Genomic DNA, 16,086 nt, shown 5'->3' with positions numbered 1-16,086 from the left:
GGAAATGTTACCAGGGAACAATCTAAGTGAGAAAAAGTCTGATTAAAAATAATAATTTTGACTGTAAACTTCAAATAATAAAAACATATCATATATAATTAAGTTAGCTTTAACTTAAAATCATAAACTATTCTAACTTATCATAATTATCTCTTCCCTAAATAAACATTTTAAAACATAGTAAAACTAACATAGCACTAACAATTCACAATATAAAACATGTGGTACATTGTTAAAAATGGCTAGGTTCATTGTGTATGTACACCCCTGCACACAATAAACCATTTGACATTGTTTTAAAAAAATCGAAATTGTGACTAAACTTTAAAAATAACTTACAAGTCATCTTACACACGTATAGTCAATTAAATTCATGAACTATATGCAAAAACACAGATCTCCAACTCAATAATTGAGAAAGATATAAGCCTCTGAAATTTACATGGTTCATATTGTTGGACTACTTACCCTTATACTAAGGGCCATTCTACAACTGCTAGTTGAAAAGTGTTATTTCTGGTTGCGCTTGTCAGTTGCGGTTATTAAAAGAGAGTTGGCGAACTTTTAACTTTTTTAGCGACAGCAACTGGCAATCGGCAATCAGAAATAACGCTTTTCAACTAACAGTTGCCATCGTTTGCGAATGTATTGTAGAATGGCTCTAAAAGTTGTAGTTTAAATATCGAAAAAGCTCATATCTAAATGATCACTATGAAGACATTTTGGATCGGATAGTATACGGTAATTATTAAATCGGATTACAAGCCGTCATGTAAACGTAGTCACAGATGATATTAGATCTGTTGCAATATTTTAGCAAATCTATTGCCAATGTTGTCGAAAGATGGGGAGTTTACTTACTGGATAATATAATGACTTTTAATTGGAGAGTAAAAACACCCCGGATGATCGTTTACGTAAGAAAAAATTAGACACCTATTCCTGGATTAATGAAGATTTTTATTCTCCCAGGAGCTCTTCGATTCCATTATCCTTATCGGAACTATCCTGTCGCTGTACCTTCATCTTATAGCCCAATGCTTCTAGAAGATTTATGTTAAAGTAGTAAGTCAAATTGATTCCTGGCACTAGACGTTTCAGTTCTTCGATGGTCGCCCAAGCTTTCTCAGTGTCTCCTATATTAGCATAATGCTGTGTGATCGTTGCGAACAGATCGCCACGACGAACCGATTGTTCTAGATTGGATCCTTGAGAATCCAGCAGATGACGAACTTGCTGCATTGCCGTCTCCGTCTCACCTCTGTCGAACAATCTGTTTAACGAGAAAAAAAAATGTTCGAAAATATACAAAATACGTTCATATACAATAAAAATGCGATTAACGTAAAAATAAAATTTATAGAAACTTCCATTGTATAAATAAAGATAGTCAAGATCTGTAAACGTAAGACGTGCTAAAGATACGACATATCCATGATAGAATAAAACATTTCAATCTTTATTTTTTTAACGAATATATAAAAATTGACTGTATAAAAATATGGAACTATCTAGATAATCTCAAGTATAAATATAATATGAATATTAAAAAGTGATCTCTAATATTTGAACAAAATCAGAAAAATAAATTTTGTTTACAGTAAATTTCTTGCAGATACTTTCGATCCCGCTCAGTAATCGAAAATATCCATATTTCTTTAATTTATGTCACACATATCAGTCGCTATTTACTTATTAAACAAATAAATATTTACAGCTTGGAGATTAGAGAGCATGACTATAAAAAAATTCAAATTATTTAATCTACATCAAGGAAACCTCGCAAAGTGTCAAATTTTGATTGTAACAAACATAAATATACATATTAGGTGTCCCAAAAGTCCCAGAACAATCAGATATCTCGAAAAATATGGAAAATATGGAAAAACGTTTTAGACAAAAATTTAAAAAGATCTATTTATTGACCTTAGGCCTGTTCGTTTTCGCTGCACTTCTGAACTAGTGCAATAAGTCAGAATAAAATAAATATATTTTCTTTCATTTTAACTTATTGCGCTAGTTCAGAAGTGCAGCAAAAACGAATAGGCTTCTTATCAGTTCTATGCGTCGTTAAGGTCAAGTCAGCGTCACGTTGAATTTTTTATAAATTGGACTCCTATTTTTTATTGCATAATCTTGTCATCCTTGTTGAGACGTTTCCAAAACATTGTAATAAAACTTTCTTTTGTTAAGAATTTCCTAAAATATTTCAAATTTTATCATATTTTTTTAAATTTAAAATATAAAATATCTCGTAAAGTATTCACTTTTTGATGACTTTACCTTCATCCTTTTATACGAAGAATAACGAAAGAAATCGATTGTTGCAAAAAATACAAATTATTTTATAAAAATTAGATTTGCATTTTGTAGATGTATTCAATTTTACAAATGTAAAATTGCAAATGTAAAAATAACAATTATTATTCAACTCCTTTCATTATTCTACGTATAAAAGTATTTTGGTAAAGTCATCGAAAAGTGAATACTTTATATGAGATGTTTCATATTTTATATTAAAAATGTAATAAAATTTAAAAAATCTCAGGACATTTTTAACGAAAAAAACTTCATTATAGTGTTTTAAAAACATCTCTACAAGGGCTACAAGAATATGCAATAAAAAATAGGAGGGCTAATTTATAAAATTCAAAGTGACCCTGACTTGATCTTAATGACGACACGTAAAATCAAACTGATAAGGTCAGTAAATAGATTTTTTTAAACCTTATACCTTTTATTTAAAACGTTTTTCCATATCTTCCATATTTTTCGAGATATTTAACTGTTCCGAGACTTTTAGGACACCTTATATAGGTCAGATAAATATATAAATTTAGAAATTATCAAATGGGGAATGCAAGAAATATTGTATCTCTTTGAGGAATATTTCAATTGTGAATACTATAAAATAGAATTATGTTAATGTTAATAGTAAGATTTCATTTTAAATATATTATAATAAGCATATTCATTGCTAATGTTTGTAATAATTGTGCTTATACATTACAAAAAATACTATAAAAATATATGGCATGATAACTCATATATATGTAAAAATTATAGAATAGATATCATTATAGAAATGTCGAAATTGATGTGTACACCGTCTGCTGCAAGTAGTGATTTCTTTAACCGTAAAAATTATAATTGTTATAATTTCTCATAAAAAATTATCAATACATTTAGATTAAAGATATCATTTTATTGTATTATAGTGAATAGATATTCTTTCGTATAAGGTGTGCAAATAATTATCTTTTTAAAATGTTTCTAACGTGGTTAAATAGAGGTATTTTTATTATAAAGCATTTTTTGATATCTCAAAGTTTTTGAGATGTAATTAAAAAAAAAACAAAAATTTCTCTACCTATAAGGAATGATTTCAAGCTTCTCTTTTTTCCCCGAGAAATAAGGTCCGTCCGCAAAAGCTCCGGTCACACCATTATGTTAATGATTTCACGCTTTAAAACTTTTTCGGCTCTAACTAATAATTTCTAAATTTATCTATTTATTTTATCTATATAAAGTTTCGTTAAATTCAGAATTTAGCATTTGGCGACCCCTTGTCAGTCTAATCTTCCGAGGATAAAAAGGTAAACACGATCAAGCAGTTTAATACTTTGGACCAAATCAAGACTTTTTTTATCTTTATTCATGGTTATATCAAACTTTCTTTTATTTATCTACTATTTAATTCCTCGCAAATACTTTCACGCTGTCAATGTTACTTATTGCAAATTTAAAACCAGCCTCTTGGATTTACCTTTTAATATCCAAGTAGCGTTTAATCGCCGACATTCTATTATTCACCAGCTCCACCGCCCGATTGTGAACATTCGGATCTCGCGGTGTTACCACCTTGGACAGACACCTGTTCGCTTGATTCAGAGCGTCCAACGCTTTCTCATAATTCTGAAACTCGTCGATCTCCACCTGCGCGCATGCCACATAAAAATTCGCCAACAGATCCATGGCCTTGCCCTTGGAGTAAAAATTGATTATGTTCTTCAGAATTTCCGGTTGATTTTGCCAATCCAGAGACTGCAAATAATTGCCTGCCATGATATAGATCTCGCGGTTCCTCGAGACTTGCGCGAAAAAACAGATCTTTTCGGTGTCACCGGACTTGAGCAACGCCTTCATGGCGCGTAGCTTGTTGCCAGCCTGCGTGAATTTTTTAGTCGCTAGATGGTAGTTCCCCTGATCGAAAGCGATCTCTGCGATTTTCTCAAGCGTGGAAATCCTCGTATGCTCGCGCTCCGTGGTGTTATTGCTCTCTTTTTCAATCGTCAATTTCTCCGCGAGCTCTTCGCTCAACACGACGTTATGCTGCTGGATCAGATCCAAAGCCGCCATATAATCTCTGCCGGTCGCGAGCAGATCTACCGCCTTGTCGATCTGGTCATTCTGCATGAAATAGTCCGCGCACTTGTGGATCAATGCCGGATCAGAATCCGCGTTCACATCCATGATAATCAGTTGCAACGCGCTGTATTGTCGAGTTCTAAACGCAACGTCCAAAGCTTTATGCAAAAGACCAGCTTTATGGTACAGCAGTACCGCGCGATCCGGTTGATCATTGTCCTCGTAAAACTTGGCGACGTCTATCTGTGAGTGCCGTGACGCCAGGATAGCTAGTGGCCACAGTTCTTCCAGCATGTCATGCTCCTACAAATAATAAATATCGAAAAGACTCGCTAACTCTTGTCAAGCAAATCAAAATGGGATAAATAAGGCGTTACAAGCGAATTTTTAATACAATCGAATGCCTCACCTTGCACAGCCGTATCGCATTGGTATAGGCTTTAGCAACAGTGTAGAAATGAATTGCTTGTACCACATTATTCTTCGATTCGTAATGCGCAGCAAGATGGTACGCCGCCGCGGCGTGATTTGTTCTAGTCACCAGCTCGCACACTTCATCCTCTCTATCGAAGTAACAGAGCAGCCTCGTCATCGACAAAGTATCTTTTGCTTGTTCGTAAAGATGTAGAGCGGTCTCCATGTCGCCAGTCGACTCGGTGTACTGGGCATGCCAATTTTTAATCTCCCTGTGACAATATCAATCTAATTGCATTGCAACTAATTACTCTCTAAACGACACATGCAATTAATAGCGCTAAATCACTTACGGTTCTTCGGAATTATTCAGGTACGTGAGTAACTCTCGAGGCCTCGTCAAGAGCATTCTGGGCACTTCAAATCGATGGCAATCGGCTTTCGTGTACATATCAATAGCCTCCGCCACTTTACCTTGTTGTTCCAACGCGTGAGCGTAATTATAATAGCTCGTTTTTTCGCGAATTCTATTTTCGTTACTAGCCAATTCAATTGCCTCCTTGAACTTATTCCGCGCCTCGTACAGCCGTCCTAGTAGATCCAAACGTTTTGCTTCTCGAAACAGACGTTCAGCATCGGTCTGCAGTTTAGAGCGTCATACAATCAATATGATATTTCGGATATGTTCAGCAGCACTCGTTACATACACACTTATGTATTTAAAAACTTACATGCAGACCAAGCTCGACGGCTAAAATTCCTACTTGTGCTTCCAAGCTTAAAGTATCGTCTTGCATCGCTTCACGTAAGGCCCGCGCGGCATTGGCCTGCTTCATATGACCCAGACAAAGGAGAGCCATGTTCAACTGCTTCGTTTTCACGCACATTTTGGCCAGACTCTTCCAGACGGCCTCATTCTTTATAGATTTAATGGCTTTAAAGGCCTCTTCCATGTTCGCCACGCTAATATGATAACTAAAGTCCATCACCGCTTTCCTGGTAACGGAATCACACTCCCCTAGTTCCTCAAAGTCTCTCATTAATAATCGCATAATCTTGCTGCTTCTATCCAGACTCTTTTCAGAATTTAGAATAACGATGTGCGGTGAGTGTACACCTAGCAATCGACAATTCTCATCAACAATCGGCTTCACGTCCTGTATGACGATACCATGATCCGATGTCGCGAATAACGATACCAACACTACGGAGTTCTGAGCAGTCTGCAAAAAAAAAGGATACCATGATTTATTAAATATAATCGCCGTAGAATCAATCAGTGTATAATCAATGTATTAATTTTATCCGTATCTTTTTAGGCCTAAAATTTTATAATTCATAATCAGTCGTATTCAAATACATAAGAGTAAAAAGTAAATTTTCTATTAAAGAAAAATCAATGTATCCTTATTAACAAAAAATTATTAATATTGTTTTAAAAATATTTTAATATTCCGCATTATATATATGATATGTATATATAATCAAATCTCCTTTAATTAATCTTTATTCATATCAGAATCAAACACTCTATGTATCTTCAATTTTTTCTTTGTATCCATTCATATTTTAATAGTATTTTAATGGATAGAATAAAAGTATCGTACAATCACATCCATAACTTTATTAGTTACTTTTATTTTACGCGTGTGTAAAGTATTGAGAGATCAGAGGTGGGATTCTGTAACTCCTTAACAATAGTTTCGGTATCGTTGCGCAGCTTTTTTGTCATACATAATACCTGCGCAACGATACCAAAACTGTCGTTAAGGATGTATATCGCTTATGTCAAAATAGAAGGATGAAGCTAAAATTTACAGAGATTGTATATATCCCAATCTTATATATCCCAAAAACCCGTGTTAAATTTGCGAATGATTGTCTGACCCATTTCTGAGATGTTCGCTTTAAAAGTTACAAAATTTGTATATATATAAACATACTCCCTATGTAAATATTATATTATGTATCTCTGCTCCTATACAGTAAAAATGAATGAAATTTTGATGGTACACTTCTATGACATCGAGAATTGCAATTACGGTTTTTTAACTTTTTCTCTTTATATATATATATATAATTTTCAATTTTTTAAAATGATTTATTTAAACAATATCAAGTACAAAAATGAGACAAAATTGCGATTTTTACACTTTTTCTGTCAATGATAACATGTTATTTATGAATCGTTTCTGAAACTAGCTAATCAAGAAAACAAAATTGTACCTACTACATATAACTATACATAAAACCTCTTTAAGGAGTTACAGAATCCCGTTACAGTGCAAAAGGAGAAAACACTTTGTAGACTACCGATGACACACAGCTGTTGAGATGTAAGAATATTAATCTTATCGACATACTATTAGCTACAACTATTTTGCATGTAGTTGTCATAGATAAAAATATAAGCAAAACGTTATTTGGCAATGTAAAAACAATTGTAAACATAATTGAGCGGCACAATGTAAACAGCATAATTAAGCAGCATTGATTACTATCAATATAATGAGAGATTATGTGGAAAATATTTTAAAATGTATCATATAAAAGAAAATACATTTAAATAACTGAAATGTAGTTTATACATTAAATACTTGAAATGTAGTTTATAATCTATTTTATTTTATAAAAATCTTAAGAAGTGATAGTTATCGTTTCAAAGATTCAACATATTTGTGTTTAGGATATTTTCAGTTAGAAATAAGCCGCTATTTTTAATTATCTAAGAGAATGAAAACAAAATGTAAAAGTTAAAATTTATGGTGTTTATTGATAAAAAAAAGTTGTAAAAACCCTACATTAAAACAAGTAGAAACCTGCACATTACTTCCTCTATGAGGAAGCCTGTTTTTGTATGCATAATTATTAGTTATAGATATTTATTAATTTGGCTTCCTCATAGAGGAAGCAATGCAGGTTTCTACTTGCACACTTAAAAACTATAATGAAGCAATGTGCAAGTTTCTACTTGCACACTTAAAAACTATGAGGAAGCAATGTGCAAGTTTCTACTTGCACACTTTTTTTATGGATAGAGTATCATTAAAGATAGATTGGTGTTGAATTTGGCAATGATCGGTGAAGGGGTTACCAATTTTTGCCTAAAAAGTGTATCATACACGTAATCTTATATATAAGGTATCATTAAAAGGAGGTTGTCTCGAATTTGGCGAAGATTAGTGAAAGGGTTACCGATTTCTGTCTAAATGTATAGGGTAGACCGAGGCAAATCGGATTACTAATTAGCACGATAAAATTGCTCGTTTAAAATAAAATATTAACGAAAATTGTCTTACAACTTATATTAATCCGATTCGCCTCAATCTACCCTAAGTTATTTGATGGATAGCCAATCCTCAAAACCGATCCTCAAAAAATTTAAATTCGACATTTTTGAACATAAGCAACACATTGGCGTCGAAAACTCAAGAAATAATTTTTACTTTGGTCTTTTCTACCCCTATTTCATATATAATTCTTTTAAATTCGGTTGATTAGACTTAGCTTTATATGCGATCAAAATTATGGACCTTTGATCGTGTATAAAGCTGGGTCTAATCAACCAAATCTTAAAAAATTATATATGAAATAGGGATAGAAAAGACTAAAAAATATAATAAAATTAGAAATAGATCGATATCTCCAAATTTGCGGAAGTTAGAGCAACCACGGACATTTCTAAAAAAAATTCAAAATTTTTTTAAAAAAGAACCCTTTTACCGATCATCGCCAAATTCAATACCAACCTTCCTTGAATGATACTCTATCGATTAAAAAAAAAAACAACCCGATATCTCAATATTTACGGAAGTTAGAGCAATCACGGACATCAAATCTGCACATACACACATACGGACATGCGATTTTAATGCGATATTTCGACATTTTAGAACACTGTGAACATATTGGCATCAAAAACTCAAAAACCAATCTCTTCATTGGTTTCTTCTACCCCTATTTTATATATAAATCATTTAAATTTGGTTGATTAGACCCAACTTTATACGCAATCAAAGGTTCATATACGAAATTCACAAAAACATAGCTTCCTCTATGAGGAACCAAAACAAGATATTCTTACTTTAATACTGGCTTTATACTGACATTCTCGTTTGCGGCTTAAGTCATATCATAACTGTAGTTTGTTTCAATCAGATATTGTTATAGTTCAATACAGATCAAAGCGTTAAGTTGCGGAAGCTTCTGCTATTAAAAAATAATAGGGGATTTAGCTCTAACACAGGTGTATAGATATTTAATCCAAGATTCAACTGTAGACAAATTAGCAGACATTACTCGATTATTGTCTTTATTGAAGCTCTTAGAATCACGGTTCTCCAATTGTTGAGCTCGACATATCAGTAGCCTGGGATCCTCCACATCCCAGCAGTGCGCTGTGACCAACCTTCCTTTGCATTGGGCAGCTCTAAAAGTAACGTACCGAAATGTTATTACTCTTGCATATTACATTGTGCGCTAATGCTGCATTAATGGAATATGCAATTGCCTTTATATAGATAAACGTATGTGTATTAGGGATACATACACAATCTATTAATGGAAAGTACAATTAATTCTGATCTGAGATTCGATTCGCAGTTACGTCGAATTTTCTCAGCTTCTTTACTCACAACATGAAGTCATCGTCAACGATGTCGTCTGACTCTCCGAAGTCGAATTCGTGGATCTGATCGCTCTCGATGTCCCAGATATATAGAACCGAACTAGGCATGAGATTTGCCATAGCAACAGTGATCGAGACGCAATGGCAATCCGAATTACATTTGGCCTCAATGATCTCGGCGAAATCGCTAATCGCTTCGTACGTTGCCATGGCGCGGGTATGTAACTTAGCTTCGTGTTTGCCTAGATTCCAAATCTTCAAAATGCCATTCAATGACGCTACAGTTAAATAATGTCCTACAAAGAATTTCGAATGTAACATTTATAATAGGGATAGGCGAGCAATAGAGATACCTTATCGTTAGAGCCTTTTACCTGTCAATTCCATCGTGATCGGTTCGCCCTCCTCTGGTAAAGTGGGAAGTGTCTGAATAACAGAGCCTTCTATAGATCGCAGCTGAATAATCGTTGGAGTCAACACGATCAACGTGTGCTCGTAGATCAACATCTTTTCTGTGTCACAGTTGAAGGTTGCCAACACACTCGTGCTAAGATTGGCACCTTTGTTGATACTGTTGACGACGATTTGTCTACTGGAGGAGACGACGATGTATTCCCGTGACACAGCGATGACCTGCACCTGAATCTCCGTCTTTAGTGTATATGTCTGGTTATCCATCTCGAGCAGAATCTGCGTCGGGGTGAGCTGGCTTGCACAAACACCGTCGTTGTACACGGCGCACATCGGTTGCTGATGCAGGATGAACACGTTAGTGATACAGTTAACAGCCAGAAGGGAATTTCGTGATAAACCGACACCCCACGCCAGCTGCTTCACCGTGCCGTGAATCGCGCAGAACTCCGGAACACTCGGCCAGGCATTCTCATCGCAGTCGGGCACACATTTTCGCTTCCACAAATAGATCGTACCCAAATTGGAGCCAGCGGCCAAGGTGTCTGAGAACCGCGGATTATTATTTAGTTTGTTGTCCTCAAATTTACCTCGGTAGAAGTAACGGCAACAATTAAACCGTCGTAAAATTAAAATATTAAGAAATTTTAATAAAGAGACGCTAGTCCACACACTTGATATAAGATAAATTTTGCTTATAATTTTAAAAATACATTGGTGTTTTACCATTGCCCTTGCAAAATGCCAAGCTAGTGCACATTTCCTGAGGAGTTGCGACATTTCCATTGGATGAATCTGGAGGCGACAGAACGTACGTATCGCTGGTGTGAAGATCCCAGCATCGTACGGCAAGCTCTCCCGTAAGTACAGCCAACGTGTTTCCGCTAATCCAGCACATGGTACCGGTGATTCGCGATGCATCGCTTCTGCCACTTAATTTTACCTGAAACGATACATTGGATAGTAATATGACATAGTACGTATATATTGTTGTTATATAATCATGACAATTAGATTTAATCTGTCTCAATTAAATAGAAGGTCTATATTTGTCAATGATACTTATTGTTATTACTATTACATTGGTTATAATGATATTATTTCTACACAGAATTAAAGACTTTTGTCACATATTCAAATTCTACAACAATCAACGTTATTTTTTACATTTTTTTCTCGATAACGGATAACGGATAACTACCTACCATTCGAATTATTATATACTTTATGAATAAGAATCTTTTTTCTCTGAATATTGAACCTCTCAAGAACCGACAATAAGAAATACAATAAATAATCAACGATATTGATCATTGTTGTAAAATTTGAATATAGTACGTTCTTTAATGTGAAGTAGAAATAATGTGTAGATATGACAGTGATAAAACACAACGGCATAAACCTTTGTCAGCTCGGTGAGTTCTCCGCTAATCGAATCTGCTTGAAAGTGCCCGATGTTCAATCCCTCTGTCATAACAATGATAGAATCTCTGGTCTGATGATACAATAGGCAATGCAATGCTGCACCATTGGTACTAAGAACTTCCTTGCACTGTCCTTGAGCATCAACAAAATATATGATGCCGTTTACAGTACCGATGTAGAACGTATGGTTATCCCGCTGTGACGAAACTGCCGTTGGTGCAGCAGTTCTCGGACGCCAGGAACTGAACAAGTCCAAAGCTCTCTCATCACCAGCCACTGCCGCCTTTGCCAAACCACTGCAAATGACAAATTGCCCCATCAGATATTCAAAAACAATCAGGAATACCATCAAATGTTCATCTGCAAGTTTTACTTGGAATAGCCTCTTTGAGATTCGATATTTTTCACCATACTAGCTTGTAATAATTGTGAAATTATTATGAAAATACAAGCTGCTTTGTTGCAATTTAATCTGCTTTTGACTTATTCGCTTAAGTATGTAATATATTATTGTACCTAATATCAACAGCTAGTTTTGGCGGGACTGTCCTAAATGCAATTTGGGTAAAAGATTCCTTTAGCTCGTGATGAAACACCATAAAGAGCTGCCCCCTGGAATCTATCTTCCAACCAACTATAGATCCGCCAGTATCTGCAGATATTAAGCGGCCACCGTACTGACTCCACTGCAAAATCGTGATAGACTCCCGATGAGGGGTTACTACTATGTTGAATTCCTGAATACCAGTGTCCCCTGGCCATACCTGATAATAATAATTCAATGGTACTTATTCCTGTAAAATTCGTAATTTATTGCATATCCCCGCAGGGTTCGCAATCTACTACCAATACTATCCTTCTCCTCTCATTTTAACCATTTGGGCCAACGGCTTAACGTCTCTTTCCGAAAGACGGAGCCCAGTTTTCTCCGCACAAGAGTCTATCTTGCACGGAGGGGCGCAGCTATCGGAAAAACATTCCATGCTTCATGGCTCTAGTGGACTCGAACCTGATTCCTCAGATTACGAGTCTGGCGCTCTACCACTAGACCACACTGCCGCCCCAATGGTACTTATTCATTATACATATAGGTGTCAATTCTTGTACCATGTGACTTAGAATTATATTTATGGTGACCACAGGCAATACATATCTGTCAGGTTTTAGAAATGTTGATTAGGGGATGATTTTTGAGGGTTTGTTACAATCATCATGAGGTTGAATTGGATCAAAATATTCTGATAGAATTTTATGGCCTTCAGTTACCATAAATACAATTTGTAGTTAAGTAGTATAAGAATAATTACAAATTTTCCAGCATAATAGTTAAGGGTTGATTCATTAGGGTTGTATTTCATTGGCTTGGAGGTGAATTTATTCGGGATATATTCTGCAAGAATTCCAGAATGTCTGAATCTTAGTAAAAAAAAATATAACATGACTTATTGTCTAAAAAAAAATTCCAAAGTTGTTGATATGATTTTTAGGGGATAATTTTTAAGGGCTGATTTTGATCATCATGGGTGTGAATTTGATCAAAATACATTCTGGTAGAATTCTATGGCCTGTAGACTTAATAAAAAAGTTTTATGTTTAATTGCCTGTGAATAATTGCCCAGTTGTCTAAATGATGTGTAGGGAATGATTTTTATTGATTGGTTATGATCCTTATGGGGGTGAATTTGATTGAAATATATTCTGAAAGAATTTCACGGCCCATGAACTCTATTTAAATTTTTTTTACTTTATTTGTTTTAGAATAATTGTCAATTTGTCGAAATGATGATTCAGGGATGATTTTGAAGGGTTGATTTTGATTATAATGGGTGGTAACGTCTGAAAACTAGGTAATTCTTCAGTTTAGCTACCTCAGCACAGAAATCGATGCAATTAGGCTTAAAACTATTTAATTGGATGTCATAAACCATTTTGTTTCAAAGTTGCATCGAATTTGATAGAAATTGCTAAGATTTTAGATGTTATTTGTATACTTTCTTATTTTTTAGGGTGGTTTGAGCGATATTTTGATTATGCTGCCCCACCCTTGAATGTAAATGAAAATCGCCATACGGCATCCAAAAATTGAGTTTTCGACGGAAATTTTGAGATCTCGCAAAGCATTTTATCTTTAAAAATAAAATGTGCAGAGGGGTGGCTATTTTGAGAAAGAATGCCCCATATATATATATATATATATATATATGTATATATATATACACACGTCTTTATTTCAGCTATACGCCAAGAAAGGACTTGTTTTACATTTCTTACTTAAACACACATCCATCCACACATCATCCATCTTTCTTCTTTACCTACAAGCCGCAATGCCTCGTTATTTACAACCGTTATATTAAAGCTGTTTCCATTACTACTCCTACTCACGCTCCTTTCCAATTTCCCTCTTCCCTTCCTCATTTTTCTTTTCCTTTATCTTATCTTTTTTATAACATTTATCTCTCCTTTTCCATAATCTGTTTAACACCTTTCCTTTTTCCATTCTAAATTTGTCATCGCATATATTCTCTAATCTTTCTCTGTTATTCCTACCTAAACTCTCAAACCACAAACTTGTGATATTGCACTCGCTTATATAATGATCTAAGTTGTTCCTACCTATCTTACAGAATGTACACTTCGTATCTTCTTCGTCTAGCCAATATTTATTTGTATCCTCTAAATGGCCGCACCTTAATTTTACCATCGCTCTAATCTCATCTCCTGTTTTTACTTTATCCAAGTTTTCTTTTAATAAATAACTGGGTGTTTTGTTTCTCACCTCTATCTCTTTATACCTTGTATTATACCTTGTCTCTGCTATTTTACTGTTTATTATTTACCCTTGAACGTCCTGTTCCCTTATTCTTACTAAGCCTTCAGTATTTTTACCTTCATCATCTAATTCTTTTATTATTACTTCTGAGCTCCAACCATTGTTATTATAAAATCTTTCTCGTTCCAAATTATAAAAATCCTTTTCTTTTTAGCTATTATGTCTTTTTCCTCCCAACATGCCTTTACTAAACTTCCGTCTTTTTTCTCTCTGCTTCTTTCCTCGTACCTCATGGCTCTCATACCCCAACTAATTTTTAATTTCTCTAATCCTAGTTCCCTTAATATTACATACCTCGGTGTACAAAAATCTAGTCTAAACACCCATCTTACATAATCCATCATGACTTTTTCCAACTCTTTTTTTCACTCCACCCCCATATCTCTGCACTATATTCCATTACACTTTTCACTAGGTACTTAAAAAGCGTCCATCTCCTACTAAAATCATCTTTGCATAATATCTCTCTCCTAAACCCCAAACCCTATTTGCAGCGATCCTTCCTTTCCTATTCAGTTCTTTCCTATTAAACGTGAATCCCAAATATTTGAAATTTTCTACTTCTTCAATTATTTTATTGTCCCATTTCCATGCCATCCTGCCTTTTTTACCTTTACTATTAAATACCAACACTTTTGTTTTTTCTGTACTTAATTTTATAGTTTTCTTCCTTTTGAAAATCTTTTTATCATATATATCATATATATATCATATATATATACTGCCTCCACTATTATTAAACTAAACACATATGTTGCTTTCCATTTACATCAAAACTTAGATAATTCTCACTTGTGATGTCATTCTGTCTTTATTATTTATTAATTCCCAAAAAGGATAGAACGACGTCACAAGTGAGAATTATCTGAGTTTTGATGTAAATGGAAAGCAACTATAGTGTGCCTTCAAAATACATGCGTGGACTCTTCACGCGTGGAAAGTTGTAAACCCATGTAGCACCTCGCATCGCTATCGCCTATTGTGCAAGGGGCTTAACATTGCCGGGAAAATCAACTCAAATAAGGTGATTTATCAAAATGACCATTTAGCATTGGGAAATATGCATAATAACCGGAAAATTTGATTAATTCTTCTCTATTAATCATTTTGACCGAACAAATTGGGAGTTATGTAAATTCCCCGGCCATTATGCATAATTCCCAATTTATCATATTTCTCGTAACACATATATATTGTATATGTGATACCAAACATATATCTAATTATAATACTAACTCGTAATTCTCCATTCTCCCAACCTGCCGCCAGCCAAGTTTTCTCTGGATGCCATCCGAGAACAGTGACTTGTGCTACTGCGTGTCCCGGTGACTCGACGTCCTGCACGGGTTCGCCTTGATCATCATAGATGATCACAAAGCCACCCTTGTCTTGAGAGTATGCGGCAACGGCTAACAAAGGATAATTATTGTGCCAAGTGGCGAGAGTGCTTATTGAGGCACTTTCAGGATTTTGCACCCGTATGTCAAAATACAAAGCCATGTTTATCACATTACAATACACGTAATACACATAGTAAATTTATTGTCTAAATATTATGTTGACAGTTGTCATCAGTTGCCATAGAGACCAACGCCATTGCCAGAGCCAGAGACACGGCCATGTCGGCCATTTTCAATTCAGGTTAAGTTAGGCGTAGATTAAAGGTAGTTAAGCCCCTTGCACAATGCCAGGCAACAGGCAATAGGAACGGGAAATAACAAAAAAATCGTTAATTACAACCTAAAAAATTCGAATGCTATGATTGGTTGGCAACAGGCAATAGGCACAGAATTTCCAATATGTGACGGAAACTCTGTGTCTATTGCCTGTGTCACTGTTTATTCTGCATTTATACATGACTTCTGATTTCTATTCTCTGTTCCTATTGCCTGTTGCCTGGCACTGTGCAAAGGGGCTTCATGTCCGTGACAAATACAATCCAAAATTTTATACTCTATATCGACATAAAAACGAAAACATCTGAATATTTGCGATTACAGGCTGAAAA

At 34.8% G+C, this 16,086-nt stretch overlaps 1 protein-coding gene across 1 annotated transcript; it reads right to left on the bottom strand.

Moving 5' to 3' along the window:
• Nucleotides 1-939: 939 nt before the first annotated feature.
• LOC112455557 (intraflagellar transport protein 140 homolog) lies at nt 940-15,678 on the bottom strand. The gene is made up of 12 exons (XM_025017566.1): nt 15,315-15,678; nt 11,762-12,009; nt 11,223-11,541; nt 10,547-10,763; nt 9,784-10,365; nt 9,417-9,705; nt 9,082-9,211; nt 5,514-6,005; nt 5,136-5,422; nt 4,778-5,054; nt 3,767-4,671; nt 940-1,273 (listed from the first exon to the last, which is right to left on the bottom strand). Exons 1-12 carry the CDS (start codon nt 15,576-15,578, stop codon nt 961-963), a joined length of 4,323 nt encoding a protein of 1,440 aa, XP_024873334.1. The 5' UTR covers nt 15,579-15,678; the 3' UTR covers nt 940-960.
• Between the last annotated feature and the right edge of the window lie 408 nt (nt 15,679-16,086).

The sequence above is a fragment of the Temnothorax curvispinosus genome, unplaced genomic scaffold (assembly GCF_003070985.1).
Source record: "Temnothorax curvispinosus isolate PA1 unplaced genomic scaffold, ASM307098v1 QBEX01006188.1, whole genome shotgun sequence".
NCBI lineage: Eukaryota > Metazoa > Arthropoda > Insecta > Hymenoptera > Formicidae > Temnothorax > Temnothorax curvispinosus.
This window is presented reverse-complemented; position numbering and strand designations above follow the sequence as displayed.

What these genes read in the sequence shown, in the direction of transcription:
- LOC112455557 (XM_025017566.1), bottom strand. Translation starts at nt 15,578, where the DNA reads ATGGCTTTGTATTTTGACATACGGGTGCAAAATCCTGAAAGTGCCTCA. An exon ending in AACTCACCGAGCTGACAAAG is followed by an intron (nt 10,764 to 11,222) that starts GTTTATGCCGTT and finishes GTATCGTTTCAG; the next exon opens with GTAAAATTAAGTGGCAGAAG. An exon ending in GATCACGATGGAATTGACAG is followed by an intron (nt 9,706 to 9,783) that starts GTAAAAGGCTCT and finishes AATTCTTTGTAG; the next exon opens with GACATTATTTAACTGTAGCG.